Source organism: Oncorhynchus keta, chromosome 2 (assembly GCF_023373465.1).
Source record: "Oncorhynchus keta strain PuntledgeMale-10-30-2019 chromosome 2, Oket_V2, whole genome shotgun sequence".
NCBI classification, from domain to species: domain Eukaryota; kingdom Metazoa; phylum Chordata; class Actinopteri; order Salmoniformes; family Salmonidae; genus Oncorhynchus; species Oncorhynchus keta.
The window spans coordinates 55,219,492-55,247,247 of record NC_068422.1 but is presented as its reverse complement, the minus strand read 5'-3'; the positions used below and the strand labels follow the sequence as shown (position 1 = coordinate 55,247,247).

The 27,756-nt window shown below is 45.4% G+C and overlaps 1 protein-coding gene across 3 annotated transcripts in view; it reads right to left on the bottom strand.

The window, feature by feature from the left end:
- kif6 (kinesin family member 6) overlaps nucleotides 1–26,794 on the bottom strand; it is a 198,922-nt gene extending 172,128 nt beyond the window's left edge. For 2 of the 3 annotated variants that reach the window (XM_035800834.2, XM_052478795.1), the window contains exons 1-3: nucleotides 26,627–26,794; nucleotides 17,321–17,430; nucleotides 14,266–14,340 (exon numbers count right to left, since the gene is read on the bottom strand). In XM_035800834.2, the coding sequence (XP_035656727.2) occupies nucleotides 14,266–14,340; nucleotides 17,321–17,430; nucleotides 26,627–26,788 (347 nt within the window). In that variant the 5' untranslated portion in view covers nucleotides 26,789–26,794. Of the gene's footprint in view, nucleotides 1–13,543; nucleotides 13,689–14,265; nucleotides 14,341–17,320; nucleotides 17,431–26,626 lie in introns of those variants that run through there. The other variant, XM_035800840.2, reaches the window with a different exon arrangement.
- Between the last annotated feature and the right edge of the window lie 962 nt (nucleotides 26,795–27,756).

Genomic DNA, 27,756 nt, shown 5'->3' with positions numbered 1-27,756 from the left:
TCCCTCTAATTCTCCCATCTCAGAGGATCTGAGCCCTGGGACCATGCCTCAGGACTGCCTGGTCCAAACTTCCATTTAAGAATAATGGAGGCCACTGTGTTCTTAGGGACCTCAACGCTGCAGACATTTGTTGGTAGCCTTCCCCAAATCTGTGTCTCGAAACAATCCATTCTCGGAGCTCTACGGATAATTCCTTCGACCTCATGGCTTGGTTTATGCTCTGACATGCACTGTCAACTGTGGGATCTTATATAGACACGTGTGCCTTTCCAAATCATGTCCGATCAATTGAATTTACCACAGGTTGACTACAATCAAGTTGAAGAAATATCGAGGATGATCAATGGAAACAGGATGCACATGAGCTCAATTTCGAGTCTCATATCAAAGGGTCTGAATACTTATGTAAATAAGGTATTTCTGGGTTTAATATTTAATACATTTGCAAACATTTAAAAAAAATCTGTTTTTCTTGTCATTATGGGGTATTGTGTGTAGATTGCCTTTCTAATCGACCTGGCCCGGGTATCCTGGAAGGACATTGACCTCATCCCGTCAGTTGAGGATGCCTGGTCATTCTTTAAAAGTAACTTCCTCACCATTTTAGATAAGCATGCTCCATTCAAAAAATGCAGAACTAAGAACAGATATAGATAGCCCTTGGTTCACTCCAGACCTGACTGCAATCGACCAGCACAAAAACATCCTGTGGCGGACTGCAATAGCATCGAATAGTCCCTGTGAAGTCCATGGAGAACAAGAGCACCTCCTTCCAGCTGCCCACTGCACTGAGGCTAGGTAACACGGTCACCACCGATAAACCCATGATTATCGAAAACTTCAACAAGCATTTCTCAACGGCTGGCCATGCCTTCCGCCTGGCTACTCCAACCTCGGCCAACAGCTCCGACCCCCCCCCCGCAGCTACTCGCCCAAGCCTCTCCAGGTTCTCCTGTACATAAATCCAGATAGCAGATGTTCTGAAAGAGCTGCAAAACCTGGACCCGTACAAATCAGCTGGGCTTGACAATCTGGACCCTCTATTTCTGAAACTATCCGCCGCCATTGTCGCAACCCCTATTACCAGCCTGTTCAACCTCTCTTTCATATCGTCTGAGATCCCCAAGGATTGGAAAGCTGCCGCAGTCATCCCCCTCTTCAAAGGGAGACACCCTGGACCCAAACTGTTACAGACCTATATCCATCCTGCCCTGCCTATCTAAGGTCTTCGAAAGCCAAGTCAACAAACAGGTCACTGACCATCTCGAATCCCACCGTACCTTCTCCGCTGTGCAATCTGGTTTCCGAGCCGGTCACGGGTGCACCTCAGCCACGCTCAAGGTACTAAACGATATCATAACCGCCATCGATAAAAGACAGTACTGTGCAGCAGTCTTCATCGACCTTGCCAAGGCTTTCGACTCTGTCAATCACCATATTCTTATCGGCAGACTCAGTCGCCTCGGTTTTTCGGATGACTGCCTTGCCTGGTTCACCAATTACTTTGCAGACAGAGTTCAGTGTGTCAAATCGGAGGGCATGCTGTTCGGTCCTCTGGCAGTCTCTATGGGGGTGCCACAGGGTTCAATTCTCGGGCCGACTCTTTTCTCTGTATATATCAATGATTTTGCTCTTGCTGCGAGCGATTCCCTGATCCACCTCTACGCAGACGACACCATTCTATATACTTCCGGCCCGTCCTTGGACACTGTGCTATCTAACCTCCAAACGAGCTTCAATGCCATACAACACTCCTTCCGTGGCCTCCAACTGCTCTTAAACGCTAGTAAAACCAAATGCATGCTTTTCAACCGTTCGCTACCCGCACCTGCACGCCTGACCAGCATCACCACCCTGGATGGTTCCGACCTTGAATATGTGGACATCTATAAGTACATAGGTGTCTGGCTAGACTGTAAACTCTCCTTCCAGACTCATATCAAACATCTCCAATCGAAAATCAAATCAAGAGTCGGCGTTCTATTCCGCAACAAAGCCTCCTTCACTCACGCCGCCAAACTTACCCTAGTTAAACTGGCTATCCTACCGATCCTCGACTTCGGCGATGTCATCTACAAAATTGCTTCCAACACTCTACTCAGCAAACTGGATGCAGTTTATCACAGTGCCATCCGTTTTGTCACTAAAGCACCTTATACCACCCACCACTGTGACTTGTATGCTCTAGTCGGCTGGCCCTCGCTACATATTCGTCGCCAGACCCACTGGCTCCAGGTCATCTACAAGTCCATGCTAGGTAAAGCTCCGCCTTATCTCAGTTCACTGGTCACGATGGCAACACCCATCCAGAGCACGCGCTCCAGCAGGTGTATAAACTATTTAAAGGCTAAGCTACCAAATACTAATTTAGTGTATGTAAACTTCTGACCCACTGGGAATGTGATAAAAGCTGAAATAAATAATTCTCTACTATTATTCTGACATTTCACATTCTTAAACTAAAGTGGTGGTCTTTTATTTGAACTAAGACAGGGACTTTTTTCTAGGATTTAATGTCAGGAATTGTCTAAAACTGAGTTTAAATGTATTTGGCAAAGGTGTATGTAAATTTCCAACTTCAACTGTATATAGCTCTTTCTCTGGTTTTACTATTTCTAGGTATGTATTTGGATATAATTATAATTTTTGTTTTATTCTATAAACTACTAACAACATTTCTCCCAAATTCCAAATAAAAATATTGTTATTTAGAGTATTTATTTGCAGAAAATGACAACTGGTCAAAATAACAAAAAAAGATAGTGTTGCCAGACCTTGAATAATGCAAAGAAAATAAGTGTTTTAACTTAGGAAGAGCTCAGAAATAAATATTTGATGGAATAACCCTGATTTTCAATCACACCTTTCATGCGACTTCTTGGCACTGACGGAAACATGGATCACCACAGATAACACTGCTACTCCTACTGCTCTCTCTTCGTCCGCCCACGTGTTCTCGCACACCCCGAGAGCTTCTGGTCAGTGGGGTGGTGGCACCGGGATCCTCATCTCTCCCAAGTGGTCATTCTCTCTTTCTCCCCTTACCCATCTGTCTATCGCCTCCTTTGAATTCCATGCTGTCACAGTTACCAGCCCTTTCAAGCTTAACATCCTTATCATTTATCGCCCTCCAGGTTCCCTCGGAGAGAGTTCATCAATGAGCTTGATGCCTTGATAAGCTCCTTTCCTGAGGACGGCTCACCTCTCACAGTTCTGGGCGACTTTAACCTCCCCACGTCTACCTTTGACTCATTCCTCTCTGCCTCCTTCTTTCCACTCCTCTCCTCTTTTGACCTCACCCTCTCACCTTCCCCCCCTACTCACAAGGCAGGCAATACGCTCGACCTCATCTTTACTAGATGCTGTTCTTCCACTAACCTCATTGCAACTCCTCCAAGTCTCCGACCACTACCTTGTATCCTTTTCCCTCTCGCTCTCATCCAACACTTCCCACACTGCCCCTACTCGGATGGTATGGCGCCGTCCCAACCTTCGCTCTCTCTCCCCCGCTACTCTCTCCTCTTCCATCCTATCATCTCTTCCCTCTGCTCAAACCTTCTCCAACCTATCTCCTGATTCTGCCTCCTCAACCCTCCTCTCCTCCCTTTCTGCATCCTTTGACTCTCTATGTCCCCTATCCTCCAGGCCGGCTCGGTCCTCCCTCCCGCTCCGTGGCTCGACGACTCATTGCGAGCTCACAGAACAGGGCTCCGGGCAGCCGAGCGGAAATGGAGGAAAACTCGCCTCCCTGCGGACCTGGCATCCTTTCACTCCCTCCTCTCTACATTTTCCTCCTCTGTCTCTGCTGCTAAAGCCAATTTCTACCACTCTAAATTCCAAGCATCTGCCTCTAACCCTAGGAAGCTCTTTGCCACCTTCTCCTCCCTCCTAAATCCTCCTCCCCCTCCCCCTCCTCCTCCCTCTCTGCAGATGACTTCGTCAACCATTTTGAAAAGAAGGTCGACGACATCCGATCCTCGTTTGCTAAGTCAAACGACACCGCTGGTTCTGCTCACACTGCCCTACCCTATGCTCTGACCTCTTTCTCCCCTCTCTCTCCAGATGAAATCTCGCGTCTTGTGACGGCTGGCCGCCCAACAACCTGCCCGCTTGACCCTATCCCCTCCTCTCTTCTCCAGACCATTTCCGGAGACCTTCTCCCTTACCTCACCTCGCTCATCAACTCATCCCTGACCGCTGGCTACGTCCCTTCCGTCTTCAAGAGAGCGAGAGTTGCACCCCTTCTGAAAAAACCTACACTCGATCCCTCCGATGTCAACAACTACAGACCAGTATCCCTTCTTTCTTTTCTCTACAACTCTTGAATGTGCCGTCCTTGGCCAGCTCTCCCGCTATCTCTCTCAGAATGACCTTCTTGATCCAAATCAGTCAGGTTTCAAGACTAGTCATTCAACTGAGACTGCTCTTCTCTGTATCACGGAGGCGCTCCACACTGCTAAAGCTAACTCTTTCTCCTCTGCTCTCATCCTTCTAGACCTATCGGCTGCCTTCGATACTGTGAACCATCAGATCCTCCTCTCCACCCTCTCCGAGTTGGGCATCTCCGGCGCGGCCCACGCTTGGATTGCGTCCTACCTGACAGGTCGCTCCTACCAGGTGGCGTGGCGAGAATCTGTCTCCTCACCACGCGCTCTCACCACTGGTGTCCCCCAGGGCTCTGTTCTAGGCCCTCTCCTATTCTCGCTATACACCAAGTCACTTGGCTCTGTCATAACCTCACATGGTCTCTCCTATCATTGCTATGCAGACGACACACAATTAATCTTCTCCTTTCCTCCTTCTGATGACCAGGTGGCGAATCGCATCTCTGCATGTCTGGCAGACATATCAGTGTGGATGACGGATCACCACCTCAAGCTGAACCTCGGCAAGACGGAGCTGCTCTTCCTCCCGGGGAAGGACTGCCCGTTCCATGATCTCGCTATCACGGTTGACAACTCCATTGTGTCCTCCTCCCAGAGCGCTAAGAACCTTGGCATGATCCTGGACAACACCCTGTCGTTCTCAACTAACATCAAGGCGGTGGCCCGTTCCTGTAGGTTCATGCTCTACAACATCCGCAGAGTACGACCCTGCCTCACACAGGAAGCGGCGCAGGTCCTAATCCAGGCACTTGTCATCTCCCGTCTGGATTACTGCAACTCGCTGTTGGCTGGGCTCCCTGCCTGTGCCATTAAACCCCTACAACTCATCCAGAACGCCGCAGCCCGTCTGGTGTTCAACCTTCCCAAGTTCTCTCACGTCACCCCGCTCCTCCGCTGTCTCCACTGGCTTCCAGTTGAAGCTCGCATCCGCTACAAGACCATGGTGCTTGCCTACGGAGCTGTGAGGGGAACGGCACCTCAGTACCTCCAGGCTCTGATCAGGCCCTACACCCAAACAAGGGCACTGCGTTCATCCACCTCTGGCCTGCTCGCCTCCCTACCACTGAGGAAGTACAGTTCCCGCTCAGCCCAGTCAAAACTGTTCGCTGCTCTGGCCCCCAATGGTGGAACAAACTCCCTCACGACCAGGACAGCGGAGTCAATCACCACCTTCCGGAGACACCTGAAACCCCACCTCTTTAAGGAATACCTAGGATAGGATAAAGTAATCCTTCTCACCCCCCTTAAAAGATTTAGATGCACTATTGTAAAGTGGCTGTTCCACTGGATGTCATAAGGTGAATGCACCAATTTGTAAGTCGCTCTGGATAAGAGCGTCTGCTAAATGACTTAAATGTAAATGTAATGCGTCTTGGCATGCTATCCACCAGTCTTTCACATTGATGTTGGGTGACTTTATGGCACTCCTGGAGCTAAAATTCAAGCAGCTCGGCTTTGTTTGATGGCTTGTGACCATCCATCCTCTTGGTCTGTATATTCCTTTTTACATTTAAACTTTATTTAGACAGTTGGAAACAGAGGGGAAGACAGGCAAGTGGGAGAACATTAGGAAGGGTGGATTTGGGGATTGAACCCCGGGGTACTACTCTAGTGGCGAACGTTACCACTCCACCTCCACCTGTAAAAAAAAATGTGTTTTGGGGGCTACATGTAATAATCTTGAGAGAAACACTTCTCAGCAATAGCCTAGTTTACCAATTCTGGAAATGAGAAGTAAAAACGCATCCAAATGTAGGTGTGATACATATGAAGTAAGAAAATGCGTATGTTGTGTCATCCATGGCTCTTCAACACTTAATGAATTTGCTGACCACTTCAATGTGTCCATACATTGTCATCATTTTCTTATTCCATCACCATTCATCACCAATGGGGGGGCAATACATCAACAGGGCTACTCACACCTCTGATTTAAACACTGGTGAGACTGGATTTAAAAAGGTTAAGACCTTCAGGAATATAGAATATTCCATTAGATTGCTGTAAATGTGAATCGAAAATTTGAATTCAACAGCTGAAGAAATGTCTCACATTGGAGAAAGACAACCCATGGTTTGAATCAGTGCCCCAGAATGACATGGGGCTACATCCTCGCCCTGAAGCCAGAATCTATATGCTGGTAACTTTTTGAAGAGTAACCGAAGACAGAAGGCTATGGTCTGAGTCAGGTCAAAGATATTTGAGCCCTGAGTCAACACAGACATCTCACACGTTGTTTATGTCTCCTAATGCTGACGATAATTAAAAGCACTTGCATATTCCATAAATACCCCTATTATGAGTAAGAGGTGGAATTAGGACGAGAGCACAAGGGAGAGAGAGAGAAATTGAGCAGGGCAGGGGAGGAGAAAGGAAGAGAGAGAGAAACATCTTTCAGATAACAAAATCAAGACCTACATTTGATCGCAGAAAATTCCAATTAAATGCTCTAGTCTTTGCCTTTCTCCCTTGGGGAGCAAACCCTGAATTAGCCTAACCTTAGGACAAGGGAAAAACGCTCAGACACCATGTAAGAAGAGTAGCCAACCTCTGCCAAGTTTGAAAATACTTGATTTGAGAGATTGACAATGATAAGAATAACATTTTATATCAGCGGTAATTCTGCTGATTTGACCACTAAGTGTGCCATCAATTAAAAATATCTAAACTCAGCAAAAAAAGAAACGTCCCTTTTTCAGGACCCTGTCATTCAAAGACCATTTGTAAAAATCCAAATAACTTCACAGATCTTCATTGTAAAGGGTTTAAACACTGTTTCCCCAAGCTTGCTCAATGAACCATAAACAATTACTGAACATGAACCTGTGGAACGGTCATTAAGACACTAACAGATTACAGACGGGAGGCAATTAAGGTCACAGTTATGAAAACTTAGTACACGAAATAAGACTTTCTACTGACTCTGAAAAACACCAAAAGAAAGTTAGCCAGAGTCCCTGCTCATCTGCGTGAACGTGCCAAAAGCATGCTGCAAGGAGGCATGAGGACTGCAGATGTGGCCAGGGAAATAAATTGCCATGTCTGTACTGTGAGACTCCTAAAACAGCGCTACAGAGAGACAGGACGGAAAGCTGATCATCCGAACATCACACCTGCTCTGCCACAATAGGCTGAGGGAGGCTGGACTGAGGGCTTGTAGGCATGGCAGTCCACGTGTAACAACACCTGCACATGATCAGTACATCCGGCAACATCACACCTGCGGGACAGGTACAGGATGGCAACAACAACTGCCTGTACGAGTTGCACTGCAGTGCTTAATGCAGCTGGTGGCATCCTCCTCCCTCACCCTTCCTGCAGGCTCAGATACTGACTGTTACTTTTGATTTTGATCCCCCCCCTTTTGTTCAGAGACACATTATTCCATTTCTGTTAGTCACATGTCCATGGAACTTGTTCAGTTTATGTCTCAGTTGTTGAATCTTGTTATGTTCATACAAATATTTACACATGTTAAGTTTGCTGAAAATAAACACAGTTGACAGTGAGAGGACGTTTCTTTTTTGCTGAGTTCATGTGAGTCATTGATAATACTCTAAATTGTCCAATTCCCAAATTGTAACATATATCGTATGAAAACAAGCCAGTTATCTAATAGGCTAGCCTACATCTGTGGTTACCAACATTTTCTGAGTCAAGATCACTTTAAGTCCAAATGAAAGCTGAGATCTACCCCTCCGAATTGAATTTTAAAAACATGACTTAAAAAGCATAAGCAATACTAACCAACTAAAAACTGGTTAATTGGCTAATGTTGAGGTTTGTGCACTAGGCTAAATAGGCCCAATATATTTCTTGGCTACACCTGAATTGCCCTGCCAATGTTGTTCTTCTCAGACCACTTTGAGATTATATATACAGTACCAGTCAAAAGTTTGGACATACCTATTCATCTATGTTAACTATTTTCTACATTGTAGTGAAAACATCAAAACTATGAAATAACACACGTGGAATCATGTAGTAGGCAAAAAAAAGAGTTAAAATCAAAATATATTTTATATTTGAGATTCTTCAAAGTAGCCACCCTGTGCCTTGATGACAGCTTTGCACACTCATGGCATTATCTCAACCAGCTTCCAGGTAGTCACCTGGAATGCATTTCAATTAATGGGTGTGCCTTGTTAAAAGTTAATTTGTGGAATTTCTTTCCTTCTTCTTAATGCGTTTCAGCCAATCAGTTGTGTTGTGACAAGGTAGGGGGGTACACAGTCTTTTACCCTATTTGGTAAAAGACCATGTCCATATTATGGCAAGAAAAGCTCAAATAAGCAAAGAGAAATGACAGACCATCATTACTGTAAGACATGAAGGTCAGTCAATATGGAACATTTCAAGAACTTAGAATTTTTTTTCAAGTGCAGTCGCAAAAACCATCAAGCGCTATGATGAAACTGCCGTTCATGATGACCACAACAGGAAAGGAAGACCCAGAATTACCTATGCTGCAAAGGATAATAGTTACCAGCCTCAGGAATTGCAGCCCAAATTAATGCTTCAGAGTTCAAGTAACAGAAACATCAACCGTTCAGAGGAGACTGCGTGAATCAGGCCATCATGGTCGAATTGCTGCAATGAAACCACTACTAAAGGACACCAATAAGAAGAAGAGGTAACTTAAGGGAAACTTAAATCAGTTCTACCAAATCAACATGTTAAATGTGCAACCAGAGGGAAAACAATTCAAGATCACCTGTACTCCACACACAGAGACGCGTACAAAGCTCTCCCTCGCCCTCCATTTGGTAAATCCAACCATAACTCTATCCTCCTGATTCCTGCTTACAAGAAAAAATTCAAGCAGACGACACCAGTGACTTGGTCTATAAAAAAGTGGTCAGATGAAGCAGATGCTAAACTACAGGACTGTTTTGCTATCACAGACTGGAACATGTTCCGGGATTCTTCCAATGACATACACCACATCAGTCACTGGCTTTATCAATAAGTGCATTGAGGATGTCGTCCCCACAGTGACTGTATGTACATACCCCAACCAGAAGCCATGGATTACAGGCAACATTCGCACTGGGCTGTGCAACCAGAGGGAAAAACACAAGATCACCTGTACTCCACACACAGAGTAGGCGACGTGAGGCGACGTGAGTTAGACCTTTAAACAAGCCAACATACACAAGGCTGCGGGGTCAGACGGATTACCATGACGTGTGCTCCGGGCATGTGCTGACCAACTGGCAGGTGTCTTCACTGACATTTTCAACATGTCCCTGAATGAGTCTGTAATACAACATGTTTCAAACAGACCACCAATAGTCCCTGTGCCCAAAAACACAAAGGCAACCTGCCTAAATGACTACAGACTCGTAGCACTCACGTCTGTAGCCATTAAGTGCTTTGAAAGACTGGTAATGGCTCACATCAACACCATCATCCCAGAAACCCTAGACCCGTTCCAATTTGCATACCACCCAAACAGATCCACAGATGATGCAATCTCTATTGCACTCCACACTGCCCTTTCCCACCTGGACAAAAGGAACACCTATGTGAGAATGCTATTCATAGACTACAGCTCAGCGTTCAACACCATAGTACCCTCAAAGCTCATCACTAAGCTAAGGAACCTGGGACTAAACACCTCCCTCTGCAACTGGATCCTGGACTTCCTTACGGGCCGCCCCCAGGTGGTGAGGGTAGGTAGCAGCACATCTGCCACGCTGATCCTCAACACCGGAACTCCCCAGGTGTGCATGCTTAGTCCCCTCCTGTACTTCCTGTTCACCAACGACTGCTTGGCAGGCACGACTCCAACACCATCATTAAGATTGCAGACGACACAACAGTGGTAGGCCTGATCACCGACGAGACAGCCTATAGGGAGGTCAGAGACCTGGCGGGGTGGTGCCAGAATAACAACCTATCCCTCAACATAACCAAGACTAAAGAGATGATTGTGGACTACAGGAAAAGGAGCACCAAGCACACCCCCATTGTCATCTGTAGTGGAGCAGGTTGGAGCAGGCTGTAGTGGAGCAGGTTGAGAGCTTCAAGTTCCTTGGTGTCCACATCAACAACAAACTAGAATGGTCCAAACACACCAAGACAGTCGTGAAGAGGGCACGACAAAGCCTATTCCCCCTCAGGAAACTAAAAAGGAGGAAGGCCCTAAAAATTGTCAAAGACACCAGTCACAGACTGTTCTCTCTACTACTGCATGGCAAGCAGTACCAGAGTGCCAAGTCTAGGACAAAAAGGCTTTTCAACAGTTTTTACCCCAAAGGCATAAGACTCCTGAACAGTTAACCAAATGGTTACCCAGACTATTTGCATTGTGTTTATCATATATGCATAGTCACTTTAACTGTACATTCATGGACATACTACCTCAATTGGCCCGACCAACCAGTGCTCCCGCACATTGGCCAACCCAGGCTATATGCATTGTGTCCCACCACCTGCCAACCCCTCTTTTTACGCTACTGCTACTCTTTGTTCATCATATATGCATAGTCACTTTAACCATACCTACATGTACATACTACCTCAATAAGCCTGACTAACCGGTGTCTGTATATAGCCTTGCTACTGTTATTTTCAAACATCTTTTTACTGTTGTTTTATTTCTTTACACACACACACCACACACACACACACCTTTTATTCGCACTATTGGTTAGAGCTTGTAAGTAAGCATTTCACTGTTGTATTCGGCGCACGTGATTTGATGAGATAACCTGGCCTCCACAATCACCCGACCTCAACCCAATTGAGATGGTGTGGGATGAGATGGACCACAGAGTGAAGGAAAAGCAGGAAACAAGTGCTCAACATGTGGGAACTCCTTCAAGACTGTTGGAAAAGCATTACAGGTGAAGCTGGTTGAGAGAATGCCAAGAGTAGGTACAGCTGTCAAGGCAAAGGGTGCCTACTTTGAAGAATTGAAAATATATTTTGATTTGTTTTACACTTTTTTGCTTACTACATGATTACATATCAAATCAAATTGTATTTGTCAAATGGGCCGAATACAACCTTACCGTGAAATGCTTACAAACAAGACCTTAAACCAACAATGCAGTTCAAGTTAAGAAAATATTTACTAAATAAACTAAAGTAAAAAATTAAAAGTAATAATAAAATAACAATAATGAGACTATATACAGGGGGTAACGTCAAAGTGCAGGGGTACAGGTTAGTCGAGGTAATTTGTACATGTAGGTATGGGTAAAGGTTGGGCGGTGTCAATGTAAATAGTCCGGTGGCCATTTGAATAATTGTTTAGCAGTTTTATGGCTTGGGGGTAGAAGCTGTTAAGGAGCCCTTTGGTCCTACACTTGGTACTCCGGTACCGCTTGCCGTGCAGTAGCAGAAAGAACAGTCTATGACTGGAAGCTTTGACAAAAACATTTTCTCTGACACAGCCTAGAATATAGGTCATGGATGGCAAGAAGCTTGGCCCCAGTGATGTACTGGGCCATACGCACGTGAGTGCTATGGGGCGGTAATCATTTAGGCAGGTTACCTTTGGCACAGGGTGGTCTGCATGAAACATGTTGGTATTCCAGACTCGGTCAGGGAGAGGTTGAAAATGTCAGTGAAGACACTTGTAAGTTGGTTAGTGCATGCTCAGAGAGCACGTCCTGGTAATTTGTCTGGCCCTGCGGCCTTGTGAATACTGACCTGTTTAAAAGGTCTTATTCACATCGGCTACTGTCGTCCAGAACAGCTGATGTTCTCCTGCATGCTTCAGAGTTGCTTGCCTCGAAGAGAGAATATAAGTCATTTATAAATCGTCTGGTAGGCTTGTGTCACTGGGCAGCTTGCGGCTGTACTTCCATTTGTCGTCCGTAACAGTTTGCAAGCCCTGCCACATTCCACAAGCATCGGAGCTGGTGTAGTACAATTCAATAACCCTGTATTGACGTTTTGCCTGTTTGATGGTTCCTCAGATGAAGCCAGTAACTGAATTGGTGTACTCCTCAATGCCATCGGAAGTATCCCGGAACATATTCCAGTCTGTGTTAGCAAAACAGTCCTGTAACTTAGCATCTGCATCCTCTGACCCCTTCCTTATTGAGCGAGTCAAATGGTACTTCCTGCTTTAGTTTTTGCTTGTATGCAGAAAGCAGGAGGATAGTTACGGTCAGATTTGCCAAATGGGGGGCGGGCTTTGTACGAGTCTCTGTGTGTGGATTTAAGGTGGTCTAGAGTTTTTTTCCCTCTGGTTGCACATTTAACATGTTGGTAGAAATTAGGTAAAACGGATTTAAGTTTCCATGCATTAAAGTACCCGGCCACTGGAAGCGCCGCCTCTGGATGAGCATTTATTGTTTGCTTATGGCCCTATACAGCTTGTTGAGTGCCGTCTTAGTGCCAGCATCGGATTGTTCAAAAATATAGATGAAACGTCTTGGTAAATAGTGTGGTCTACAGCTATCAGGAGGTACTCTACCTCAGGTGAGCAAAACCTTAATATTAGATTTTGTGCACCAGCTGTTATTAACAAATAGACAGACTACAACCCCTTGTCTTAACGGACGCAGCTGTTCCATCTTGCCGAAGGAACGAAATCCTCGCCAACTGTATGTTATCCATGTCGTCATTCTGCCACAACTCTGTGAAACATAATATATTACAGTTTTTCATTTCCCATTGGTAAGATATCCTTGATCAGAGCTCATCCATTTTGTTATCCAATGATTGCATGTTGGCTAATAGGACTGATGGTAGAGGGGTTTACGCACTCGCCTACAAATTCTCAGAAGGCAGCCCAACCTCCGACCCCTTTTCTCCGTCTTATCTTCACGCAAATGATGGGGATTTGGACCCTTTCCCGAGAAAGCAGTATCTCCTTCGCGTCGGACTCGTTAAAGAAAGAATCTTTGTCCAGTTCGAGGTGAGTAATCACAAAAGTTATTTTCGATCATAAGTGACGGAAGCAGCAACATTATGTACAAGATAAATAAAAACAGATGTTACAAACGATGTGAAAAATAGTACAGAAATGGTAGTTTACTGGTAAACGTCAAACATTTCCTGTAATATACCCTCCCTTTGCAACCCTAGTCACAACTATTACTGAAGAGCACTATAAATTAGGGAGGGGTAGCCCAAAAACTGGGAAATCTACATATAGTAGCGCAAAAATGATGATGATGAGCTTCGGCGAAGGATACCTGCTGCATTGCGGCGAGAGGCTTCTCGCATGCACAGGATAGCAGAGTGTGCGACCCCATCTGCTAGTTCACCACTTTGTGGTTTGGACCAAAAATCCCAGCCTCCCTTCATTTTCATCTCCGCACTAGCTCAGCTTACGGTCAGAGCAACATGCTACCCGTCAACAAGCCTGGAGAAGTCTGTGTGGTCCGGGCCTTGCTGCAACATTGAAGAGAGGCCCTAGGGGTGAACAAATGGTGTGTAGGTGAACATTGTTCCTGAGCACTGTCTCAAGATCAGTTTTCCTTTCATTTTTTAGGGTTTGAGGTAAAGGAAGCTGATCCTAGATCTGTCATTAGTGGTTTTCAGTTGTTTTTTTGTCGGTTTTCAACCTCTTTTTGGTGGAGAAGTTAGGCCCACCTTAAACATTTCACCTGTATCTATAAGTCTAAGTAGTAATCTTGACTGGGAAGCACAGTGTAGAATAGAATGGAGCACAGACAATGGAGAAAGCAACTGTACTTGTGTTGAAAAACCCCAATAGGGATTCACACTGCCAAAACAGTGCCTGCCTACAATTGTTGGTAGTTTTCTTTTGGTCGTCCAGTTATTAGGTCTACCTTCAAGAATGTCAGATATCCAACACAGTAGCTTGTTAAAGTGGTTAGCATGAAATTAGAACAAAACATTTCAAAGATTCACTCTAAACTTGAAGTTTAAAACAAGTTAAAGGGTGTCTCACCTGTCTGCCACTGGCTTGGCGATGGCTTCAAATATGTCCTCTTGCTTGACTGTTTGATCAAACACCTCTTGGAACCTGAAGGGAAGTGGGAAAATAAATGAGTTTCCACACACTGTACTTTAAATAGAGGAGAAATCATTACTTCTATGCACAGCAGTAAATTAACACTTTGAGCCGGGGTTACAGCCTGGACTGAAAATAATGTTCAGTAGAGATTCTCCTCTAAGCATGCTTTTTAGTCCAGATGTAGGCTTAATCGAAGTCCAGGAAACCAGCCCATGATCTCCATTAGGCCAATACAAAGGACAAGCAAAAAAAGGATTTTGAGACAATATTTGAGACAAATATCTTATTAAATAAACCCAAAACGTGAACTGAAGAACGTACTCCTTAAGGGGCAATCGGTCACCAGCCGCTGATTTGGTAAACAGCTGAGGGATGGGGATAGATAAATGTAACCACTCTAAAATTCATAGACAGAGCTATGCCACTGTTGCTGCTATAACAGCCTCTACTCGTCCGGGAAAGCTTTCCATGAGATGTTGGAAAATTTCTGTTGCGACTTGCTTCCATTCAGCCACCAGAGCATTAGTGAGGTTAGGCACTGATGTTAGACCTGGCTCGCAGTCGGCGTTCCAATTCATCCCAAAGGTGTTCGATGGGGTTGAGGTCAGGGCTCTGTGCAGGCCAGTCAAGTTCTTCCACACCGATCTCAACAAACAATTTATGTATGGACCTCGCTTTGTGCACGGGGGCATTGTCATGCTGATACAGGAAAGGGCCTTCCCCAAACTGTTCCCACAAAGTTGGAAGCACAGAATATAATTGAATGCTGAAGCAATAAGATTTCCCTTCACTGGAACTAAGGAGCCTAGCCCGAACCATGAAAAGCAACCCCAGACCATTGTTCCTCCTCCACCAAACTTTACAGCTGGCACTATGCAGTCAGGCAGGTAGCGTTTTCCTGGCATCTGCCATACCCAGATTGCTCTGTCAGACTGTGATTCATCACTCCAGAGAATGCGTTTCCACTGCTCCAGAGTCCAATGGCGGCAAGCTTTACACCACTCCAGCCGACGCTTGGCATTGAGCATGGTGATCTTAGGCTTGTGAGGGTCTCCTCGGACTTGGAAACCCATTTCATGAAGCTCCCGGCGAACAGTTCTTGTGCTCATGTTGCTTCCAGAGGCAGTTTGGAACTCGGTAGTGAGTGTTACAACCAAGTACAACCATTTTTACACACTACGCGCTTCAACACTCGGCGGTCCCATTTTATTTTTTATTTTATTTCACCGTAATTTAACCAGGTAGGCTAGTTGAGAACAAGTTCTCATTTACAACTGCGACCTGGCCAAGATAAAGCAAAGCAGTTCGACACATACAACGACACAGAGTTTCACATGGAATAAACAAACATACAGTCAATAAATACAATAGAAAAGTCTATATACAGTGTGTGCAAATGAGGTAGGATAAGGGGGGTGAGGCAATAAATAGACCATAGTGGCAAAATTTTTACAGTATGGCAAATTCAACACTGGGGTGATAGATGTGCAGAAGATGAGTGTGCAAGTAGCGTTCTGTGACCTTGTGTGGGGATACCACTTCGCAACTGAGCTGTTGTTGTTCCTAGATGTTTCCACTTCACAAAAACAGCACTTACAGTTTAGCAGAGCAGCTCTAGCAGGTCCGAAATTTGACTAACTGACTTGTTGGAAAGGTGGCATCCTATGACTGTGCCACATTGAAAGTCACTGTAAGGCCATTCTACTGACAATGTTTGTACATGGAGATTGCATGGCTGTGTGCAAAATTGTATACACCTGTCAGCAACAGGTCTGGCTGAAATAGCCAAATCCACTCATTTGAAGGGGTGTCCGCATACTTTTCTTTATACAGTGTATTTCTAATTTATATTATTCAAGAATAAACATATTACTTATATAAAAGTCCCAAAATCATTGTAGCAATCTCATTTACCCCTTTAAATTATTTTCCAAACTGTGGGCATAGTTAGGCTAAGTCATCTTCAAAGCCAGCCACACCCCAAATAATGTCCCTGGGAAGATGGGAAAGATCTATCGGGAGCAGTCCGCCCCTAATGCTCTTCCATGAGGGATTTTATTCCAACAGGCGCAAGGGAACTTCCGCAATCTATTAAAAGGCTGTTGTGGTTAAGAGGCCTCTCAATAGCCACGGCTGACTACAGAACTTTGAATTGAGGGCTTGGAAGCGTGGCATGAAGGGCTCTCCCTGTATTATAAGGACAGCAGGCTTCACCGCCACAGTGAATCAGACATTGTATCTTTGCCATTAGGTAGGCCTATGTGAAAAGAGAAGTATGTCTATGCTTTTGTTGCCTGTTACACACACTAAATTATTCCACTGCTCTGTCGTTCACTATATACTTTAGTCTGAGACTGTCATCATTGAAGTTGTTTGTGGTGACGAGGGGCATTTTACAAAACAAAGTCATTTGCAATTGGTTAAAGACGACCCAATCAGAGTATCAAAGCCAATGATCAAAGCCAAACCATTGTTTTCTGGACCAATCTGACGGACTATATATATATATATATATTTTTTTTTTGCATTCGGTGAAGGGTCGTGGGAGGTACTCAGATCCAGACTCATTGCGAAGAAGAAACTAACATCCGTGTTCGTGGCGTAGCGTTTGGCCAGACCAAGGAGTTTTGGTAGCCAGGCAAATGCTTTTGCACAGACACTCTGCCCTTATGTAGTTCTGTGGATATCCCGCTAACAACCAGAAGGAATTGATGAGCAACTATTTAGAGTGAGGCTTAAACGCAGGGGTAGGGTTAGAGCTAGTGGTTAAATCCTTCCCAACATGACCATACAGTGACAACCATATATCAGTGTCAGCTAAAATGCATTTTCATTCAACTTCATTCTACCACAGCATGTCGCTGTAGTAGAAAACATGTTGAAAGTCATAACCTAAGCCCCTACACCTGAGCCTTTAGGTTCTAAGCCTAATGACAATAGAAATACCATGATCCATGATGCATGTGATGTGTGTTTGCCCGATGCTCACCTGAACTTGTAGGTCTCCTTCTTGTTGTTTATGAAGCCGTCAGCCAGGTCCTTGGGTACAAGGAATTCCAGTATGGAACCCGCCGGCTCCCCATTGTCCACACAGTATACCTGAAGGAAGAAGTGTTAGCTTGTTATTCTTGCGTTGTCAGACATCATTACGTATTGTAGCTAGGCCTAAACAGTTGTTGCAAGGCTAGCTTGTTAACAATAGACATAGGGCTATTTCAGAGAATAGAAATGCATTGTGGTCACACAGTGCTTGTCCCCACATGCAGTGTAGACTCAAATGATGACAAAAACAAACAATGGAAAAGTTTAGGTTAAAGCGGTTGTACTAAACTCATGAGGCATTTATACATTACGTGGGTGGGTTGATTCAATGTACAATTGTGAGTCTATTGTGAGTTTGCTCAATATTTTATATAGCTGAACCAACACAGGCCTCATTCTTAAGTTCAATTATATGTTCACTCAACTTTGAATTTTAGGTTGAGTGAACATACAATTCAATTTGAGAATTTCTTGGACCTTGTTTGTATATTTCCCAGTGTGCCTTGCCTTTCGAGTGAATTATTACCATCCATAACTGTATTGTTAGCAAAAGAGATGTGATTGTTGTATTCATTGGCTTTTCAGTCCTGTAGCCTTCACCAAGTGAGTCTCTACATTACCATTAGGCAATTATTTTAAGGCTTAGTTACACCCTAATGCAATGGTCTGAAACTCCTGGTTTACAGGCCACATCAGTGCTGCAAGTCACATTTTGGTAGCATGTGTAATTCATATCTGAAAAGTTCCCCCATCAACACAGAGGAACTCTGGAGCTCCGTTAGAGTGACCATTGGGTTCTTGGTCACCTCCCTCACCAAGGCCCTTTTCCCCCCGATTGTTCAGTTTAGCCAGGAGGCCAACTCTAAGAAGTCTTGGTGGTTCCAAACTTCTTCCATTTAAGAATGATGGAGGGCACTGTGTTCTTGGGGACCTTCAATGCTGCAAAATGTTTTAGTAGCCTTCCCCAGATCTGTGCCTTGACACAATCCTGTCTCTGAGCTCTACAGACAATTCCTTTGACCTCATGGTATGGTTTTTGCTATGACATGCACTGTCAACTGTGGGACCTTTTACAGACAGTTGTGTGCATTTCTAAATCATGTCCAATCAAATTAATTTACCACAGGTAGAAACATCTCAAGGATGATCAATGGAAACAGGATACACCGGAGCTCAATTTCGAGTCTCATAGCAATGGTCTGAATACTTATGTAAATAAGGTATATCGGTCTTCTATTTTTTGTATAAATTTGGTAACATTTCTAAAAACCTGTTTTTAAATTGGGGTATTGTGTGTAGATTGTTTTATTTAATCAATTTTAGAATAAGGCTGTAATGCAACAAATATGGAAAAACTCAAGGGGTCTGAATACTTTAGGAAGACACTGTATGTCACCTTCTGCCATAAACATGTTTTCCCATCTCAAGAGGTTAAAAGGGGACAATTAAAGTGAAAGGGTTGACGACTTATTCTTTAAATCAGCCATAACTCCTCTTGTGACAGGATGAATGGAAGCTTGTTGTGTGGAACATGGAAAGCTAATTGAATGCAAGCTTAACAAAATACCAAAATTGAACTTGTTATCCATTTCTAGCCTATCTATGGGTAACAGGGTTGGCGTGTAATGCTTGACGCGCTCAGTTTTCCACCACAAAAACACCAGAAAATAGCCAGAGTAGAACCAGCTCACCTGCTTTTATGATTTGACGACAGATGTTCAATGTTTATTTTGAAAATAATTGTATAGATTTACCAAATTATAAACCAGATGTCAGTTCTCATTACAGGCTTGCCCTTTTTCCCTGAGAGACAAATGTAAATGAATCACTAATCAACTAAATGGGCTAGCTAACTAGTCCATTACAATGATGGTGAAAATGTAAGGTTAATTGAGTTCAAATCTTCCTAGAAATTAGACACAAACATGGGACATGCCAGAATTGGAATGTAAAGAGAAAATGAATAGGCCTAGCTAACTTATTGGAATGAAAACACACTTCTATTCAAAGTATTTTTATCAAAATATACACACACACACACACAACGTCTAAAGGACATAAAAGGCACTCTCGTGATTAGGGGAGAACACTGATGGGGAAGACCATTGAATACTCAAATCCAGGGCAATGTTTGTTGTGTGGTTTAAGGCTTGATGGCCTACTCAACGAGCAGCACACAATTACTGTGGGTAGTTGCAATAATCGTTGTTGGCCACACTCTTTGGCCAACAACGTATACCGGAGGCTTCGACCGGTGGCGATCGGCCTTAGCCTTGGTGCGCGCCCCCACCCGGAGAAGAGTCTCACGGGCTCTGCTCCATGCGTGACGGCACCTCTGGATGAAAGCGTGAGCGGAAGGAACAGTGACCTCGGACTCCGTACTGGGAAAGATAGGTGGCTGGTAACCTAAACTACACTCAAACGGAGAGAGACCCGTAGCTGCCACTGGCAACGAATTGTGAGCGTACTCAACCATAGAGAGTTGTTGACTCCAGGAAGAGGGATTCTTAGAAACCAAACATCGCAACACTCTCTCCAAATCTTGGTTGGCCCTCTCCGTTTGACCGTTGCTCTGGGGATGAAACCCTGAAGACAGGCTGACACTCGCTCCCAGTAACCTACAAAACTCTTGCCAAAACTTGGACACAAATTGGGGCCCCCTGTCAGAAACTACGTCCATCGGCAGGCCATGTAAGCGAAAGACGTGATCCACGACAGCTACCGCTGTCTCCTTGGCAGATGGTAATTTAGGCAAGGGAATAAAATGAGCCGCCTTCGAGAACCGGTCCACCACGGTCAACACCACCGTCTTGCCCTGGGAGGGCGGGAGGCCGGTAACAAAATCTAGCGCGATGTGGGACCAGGGTCTCGAAGGGACCGACAGCGGTTGGAGTAACCCATCTGGGGGTCGATTAGAAGTCTTCCCAGTGGCACAAACCGAGCAAGCCAAGACAAAACTGTGAATGTCACGAGCCATCAGTGGCCACCAAAAGCGTTGCTTAACCAAAAGCTAGTGCGGCTGACTCCTGGATGACACGCTACGTTGGAGCAATGCCCCCACCGAATAACATCGGACCGACACCCCTCCGGCACAAACAACCGATTAGGCGGGCAACCGGGCGGAGGCGTTACCCCTTCTAAGGCCGTTTTGACCCTCGATTCAACCTCCCATGTGAGTGTGGATACCACTAGGGTCCCGGGTAGGATGCACTCGGGAGTGGATGGGCGTTCGGAATGGTCAAAAATGCGAGAAAGGGAATCGGGTTTGACATTCTTGGAACCCGGGCGATACGAGAGAGAGAAGTCAAAACGTCCGAAAAAGAGTGCCCACCGCGCCTGTCTGGAGTTGAGTCGCTTGGCGGTTCTGATATATTCCAAATTTTTGTGATCGGTCCAAACTATAAAAGGTACCCCCGAACCCTCTAACCAATGGCGCCACTCCTCCAGTGCTAACTTCACTGCCAACAACTCTCTGTTGCCAATGTCGTAGTTGCGTTCCGCAGGTGATAACCGATGGGAAAGGAACGCACAAGGGTGCATCTTGTCGTCAGAAGAGGAACGTTGGGAAAGTACCGCACCTACCCCCACCTCTGAAGCGTCCACCTCTACTACGAACTGACGCGAGGGATCGGGAGCTATGAGGATGGGAGCCGAAACAAAGCGGCTCTTGAGTTTGGCGAATGCAGCCTCGGCTGTATCGGACCACCTGAACGGCACTCTGGGGAGGTTAAGGCGGTAAGAGGAGCGACTATCTGACTAAAGTTGCGAACGAAACGCCGGTAGAAATTGGCGAATCCCAGAAACCTCTGTAGGGCCTTACGGGAATCTGGGCTTGGCCAATCCACCACAGCCTTAACCTTGTCAGGATCCATGCGAATACCTTCAGTCGAGACGATGTAACCTAGGAATGGAACGGATTGTGCATGAAAAATGCATTTCTCCGTCTTGACAAAAAGTCCATTCTCCAACAACCTCTGAAGCACTCGTCTGACGTGCTGAACGTGTTCCTGGAGAGAAGAAGAAAAAATCAGTATGTCATCCAGGTAAACATATATGAACTGATCAATCATATCTCTCAGCACGTCATTGACGAGTGCCTGGAAAACCGCTGGGGAGTTGGATAGCCCAAAAGGCATGACCAAATATTCGAAGTGCCCTCTGGGGTGTTAAACGCGGTCTTCCATTCGTCCCCCCTTATGCGAACCAAATGATATGCATTACGTAAATCCAACTTAGTGAACACGGATGCTCCCTGTAACCTTTCAAAGGCTGAGGACATCAACGGTAAGGGATAGGTATTCTTCACTGTGATGTTATTCAACCCACGGTAATCAACGCAAGGACGCAGAGATCCGTCCTTCTTTCCCACAAAGAAGAACCCCGCCCCCGCTGGAGAAGAGGAAGGACGAATGAATCCAGATGCCAGAGAATCAGAGATGTATCTCTCCATAGCCTCCCTCTCAGGAACAGAGAGTGAATATAACTTGCCTTTAGGCGGAGACTCACCTGGCAATAATTCTATTGCACAGTCATAGGGACGATGCGGAGGAAGAGAAGCAGCACGGGACTTACTGAACACCTCCTTCAGGTCGAGGTATTCAACGGGCACGTTAGACAAATCCACTGCCTCCTCTAGAAACACAGAATCAGACACAGACGAACAGGCAGACACTAAACAGGACTCAAGACACTTGTTACTCCACATGGATATAGAATTATGACCCCAGTCAACTCTGGGGTTGTGTTGGGTGAGCCAAGGGTGGCCGAGAACTAATGGTGCAAGGGGTGAGTCCATGAGTAGAAATGATAGTGTCTCAGTGTGATTGCCAGAAGTGATGAGTGTGATAGGTTCAGTGGTGTGAGAAATGTTGGGGAGTTCTTGACCATTGAGAGCGATGACGGATATCTTGTGCGTGAGTGAGGTGATAGGAATCTGGAGTTTGTGAGCGAGCTTGAAGTCCATGAAATTACCCTCTGCTCCTGAGTCCAGTAAGGCTTGGGTGTCGTGCGTGTGGGTGGCCCATCTTAGTCTTACCGGGAGGAGAGTAGATGATGAGGTCTTCTCTGTGGTGACACCACCCGATAGTAGCCTCATGTTTACTACCGGGCCTGATCTTTTACCGGGCAGGAGTGGATAAAGTGGCCCGCTCTACCACAGTAGAGACAGAGTCCTTGGGATCTCCGCCTCTCCCTCTCTTCCCGGGAGAGGCGAGCTCTCCCCCAGCTGCATGGGTTTGTGAGCGGAGGCTGAACTGGCCGTGTTCCCGCCGCTGGCATGCCCGCCCTCCGTGTCGTTATATGGTCTGTTAGGGCATGCTCGGCGGCCAATACGACTCAGACGAGCGTCGACCCTCAAGGCTAGTTCCACTAGTCCATTTAAACTCCTGGGAAGGTCCAGAACATAAATCTCCTTCTGGATCCGGTCCTCCAGCCCATGCAGGAACATGTCCCACTGCGCCTCCTCGTTCCACTGACACTCTGCGGCCAGAGTGCGGAATTGGATGGAGTATTCCGATACTGAACGGTCTCCTTGGCGAAGGTCAGCGAGTAGTCTGGCCGCCTCCCTACCCGCCACGGCCCGATCGAAGACCTTCTCATCTCCTCGGAGAGTGTCTGGAAAGAGGTGCAGCATGGGTCCTGGTTCGCCCACACCGCCGTTCCCCAAAGAGCCGCTTTGCCTGATAGCAGTGTGAGTATGAATGCTACCTTAGACTGTTCACGGTTGAAGGTCCGTGGCTGCAACGAGAAATGCATGGAACATCTCGTAAGAAAGGCTCTGCAATAGTCAGGATCACCTGAATAACCCTCTGGTGTCGGTAGCCGTGGCTCTAGCTGGGAATCCGGCTCTGGCGGGGCGGGTTGAACTGCCGGTGTAGGTGGCGCAGCGGAACCCCTCAGATGTTGTAATTGTTGGATCAGCTGGGATACCTGCGTCGCAAGGGCTTGTACTGCCCGATCTGTGCTGGAGATGTTCTCCTCTTGTTGATCCATTCTCGTGATACTGCGGGAAATGAATTCGGTCAGACTCGTTGAACTCGCTGCATCCATGGTATGGTCAGATCGTTCTGTGACAATACAGAGGCGGATGCAAGATGCAAGCAACGATGGTTTAATGAATACAGTTACAACAGCAACAGGACAGACAGACTGTACTCAGACGGAATCCGACCCAGGGACTAGGGCGCATCTTCCAATGATAGCGTGCTGAGAAATCCAGGGGAGTGTGTCCGGATGGGTAGGAAGGAGCACAGCATATAATCCACACAAGGGCGGCGAGAGAAGAGCACAGACACACGACACAACCTCAGGGAAGTAACAGATCTGACAACAAGAAACACTGGTTACAGAACATATAAAGGGAAGATAAGTGGTTCCAGCTGGCGCAGACAATCAGGCCGAGATTGGGAACCACGCCCACACAAACGAGAGAGAGAGAGAGAGAGAGAGAGAGAGAGAGAGAGAGAGAGAAAGAGAGGCAGTGGATTCATGAACCGTGACAGTATGAGACAAGGGCTGCATTCCAAAAACTTAACAGACACACCCTCTCCCCTCAAACTAAGTGGACACTTCTGATGACCTATCATGACATCTGATGAGTTTACACTTGCAGGGCTAAGGCAGAGTGAGGAAGGAAGGTATCCTTCCCTGGGGTTTTCACTTATTCCACAACTGCACTTATTCCACAACTGTACGAGAGCACACAGGCTTCAGTGCGGGAAAGAGTCCAAAAAGCTACTGCAGTTTGCCTAACCACTGACTGCTGGACATCAAGGGTAACTTCTTCTTACATGTCAGTTACATGTCACTTCATTGAAGATTTTTCGATGTCTAGCTGTCTTCTGGACTGCTTTGAGTTCAGCGACAGACACACCTCAGAGAACTTGGCAGAGGAACTATTGAGAGTGGCCAGAGAATGGCAAGTAGGTTGAAAAGTGGTCTGTTGTGTTAGCGACAATGCAGCTAACATAACCAAAGCCATGAAAATGTTCAACTGGACCCATCATCCATGTCTTGCCCACACAATCAACCTGATTGTAAGAGATGGTCTGAAGGTGATGAAGCCCACTGTGGACAAAGTGAAAGCAGCTGTGGAATACTTCCACAGCACAGTAGGTGCTGAAAAACTCAAGTCTACACAACGTCAGATGGGGATGCCTGCGCTGAGGACTAAACAAGACTGCACTACAAGGTGGAATTCAGCATTATATATGTTGAAGCCGTTTCTTGAGTCAAAGGATGCCATCATATCTACCCTGGCCATTGTCAATGCACCTGTTGATGCTCTGACCCAAGAGGAATGGGAGGTGGTGGAGGAGGTGTGCAGAGTCCTGGAACCCTTTGAGCAGGTCACTGTGGAGATCAGTGGAGAGTAGTAAGCAGTTATTACTACATCATTATTTAATCCAGTATTATATATGTATATGAGCAGTAGATGAGAATGTAGTATCAGTAGACAAAACATGAACTTGAACTAATAAGTTACTGTTCTCTCTTTTCAGCTATGTGACAGCCTCAAAAATGATACTCCTGTGTAAAGGGTCTGCAGCAAATCACAGCCAGCCACCAGAGAGAAGCAGATGTAACCACAGGACATGTGACAGAGTTGACGGACACCCTACGTTCATCAATGGACAGAAAGTTCCACAGAATGGAATATAATCACATGCTATCAGAAACTGCTGCACTTCACCACAGGTTTAATAAGTTAGCCTTCAGTGAAACCAGAGCGATTGATGAGGCTCTTCAAAGAATAACCTCAGCAGCAGGGAGGGTCAGCCCCAGCAGTCAGCTGGCTCAGGCACTAGGGCAACAGGAAGAAGAGGGAGCAGATGGAGCAGAAGCACCAGCAGTAGTGCCACAAATGTCTGCTGTTTGGATGCTGTTTGACGAGAGAGCAACTGGGGATGCACCACGAAGGAATCCCTCAGCAGATGCCATAATGGAGGTCTGATCCTATTTGGAGGAGCCCCTCCTCCAAAGATCTGCAAATCCTCTGAGCTGGTGGAAGAACAAGGCCTCTGTCTTCTCACGGCTTACTAAAGTCGTGAAAGGGAGACTGCAGTGTCCACATCCATTCCCTCTGAGAGGACAAATAATTACTGAGAGAATAAACTGCAACATCCCCTCGAAAGTGAGGCAGCTTGTAAAATCTCTCATAAAAACAAAATATGGTCAGCATTGCTGTGTGCTGCTGGTTATAACATGGCAATAAAGAAGAGAGAGAAAAGAGGGGCCAGTTTAATGTTTTAAGTGGGATGCTGAAGTTTTGAGCATTGTTATTTATTTTTCTTTGATATGGTGCAATATTCTATTATGCTGTTCAGATTGTAATTGCTTTGAATGGTTGGATTTTTATGCATTTTGTTTAAAAACATTAAAAAGTTATACTTTAAATGCAAAGGTTTAATAGCATTCTTTTTCATAACAAACAAATGCATTTTTAAAAACATTGTGGTTAAAGTAGAGTATGATTTCATTTAATATTTTAATGAGAATTGTTTTAACACCAATCATAGTCAACTTATCGCAAACTTTGACTTGAAAAAATACAAAAACAATTTTTTTAAAGAGCCGTTTGGGAGCCGTTTGGTGAGCTGAGTTGAACGGATCGGTTCACTGAAAAGAGCCGGAATGCCCATCCCAACACCCTATCCCCTCAAATTAAGTGAACACTTCTGATGACGTTTCATGATGTCTGGCGAGTATACACACTCCTGTTCCCACATATACTTCCTGTATTGATTGGTGTTAATATTAAAAAATAAAGATAAACACTTGCAGGGCACGGGGCGAGGAATGATTTTTAAATGGACCACCCTTGGCCGGAAATTCGTCACTTGTTCATCCCACGATGATTGTGTTTTCAGCCACCGGTAGCTTGTGGTTTCTTTATTTGCGCTACAGTCAATTATGAGTGCATGTCTACTTATATTCAATATATAATTATTAACATACGCCTACTGTATGATAGCTAGCAAATTAATTAGCTAACTAACTATAACGTTAGCCTGCCTTTATCCATGTTAGTCGAAGTTGAGCAGAAACAGGCAATTCTGACTGACTGGTAAACCTGTTTGCTAGCTAAGTAGCTGGCTTGGCTAAGTAACCATGTGAATACCGCAGAGGGATAAAGCAAGCTGACCTATGCATAGTCAATTACTGTTAAACTCAACTCCACGAAGTAACGCGTTACTTCACAAATTAGCCTATGCTGTGACCCAAATTAACCTTGCACAAAATAAGATGCACTTACCGAGGCCGGTTTCTTAGTGGGTTTTACGCGGGCAAAGATCTGGATGCTCTGTTTTACCATTTTCTCTTCAACTGTGATCTGGGAATCATATGTTTTCATGCAAACGCATTCACATTTGGATAACGTCTGGGTAAACAAACTTGTATGATGACTGCTCCACATTTGTTGTCGCGGTTGTTGCCAGGTGAGGAGTCACGTGATGTCGAGGGGCAATGCACAGGGAATGTGATTGGCCATCTGTATCTTCTTCAATCGGGTTTAACGGCGGATGGTATCAAACGTTAATGGTGCATTACCGCCTCCAGCTGGACGGGGTATTACATGTGAAAATAAAAACCATTGTATTGGGGAAAACGACATCATACGAAATTAGACAAATCAACTAACAAAAAACATCCCACATCTTCAATACAGTCCATTCCAAAATAGATCCCTATACAGCCTCAGGCTCCTGTGATGGCAGAACATTCGACTGAAATCACGAAGACGCCAAAAATGTTCAGCTGCGTTCACAATAATTACAATTTTCTTATACTTCTCCGCTTGTACTGTACAGTTTATGACCATTGCAATAAATAATACAAAGTCCACCTTTTTAACATGTAGCGTTTCACTTTCCCCTGGTTGATGAGAAACCTTCACTAGTCGTGGTGGCTCTCCTACCATTACTTCCCCGCCACTCGTTCCTTCCAATCTTCTCACACCTCCAGATAGGAGACATGCTGGACACCCCACCCCTTGCCAACTCTGTCTCTTTCACCCTAACATGGCACTCCAGGAATTCAGGCACATGTTCACCTCCACAATTGCAGCATTTCACTTAATCTGCCATAAAATACTCTTCCCTTCTGCACACACTTGACACATGACCAAATATTTTACATTTATGACACTGAAGGGGCTTGTGCACAAAAGCTCTTACAGGATATCTCATCAAACCTAACTTTTATAAAAAGAGAATACAACAAATAAAAAAAACAAGCACATTCCTCAGCAGAGGTCCTCAATCAACACTCTGAACTGCCCGAAATGCACCAATACATACATTTGTAGAGAACTGGAGCAATATTCATCATTTCCAGTTAGCCATCCTTGCGATTGGGTATGGCAACTTCTACTTCTATGGGTTA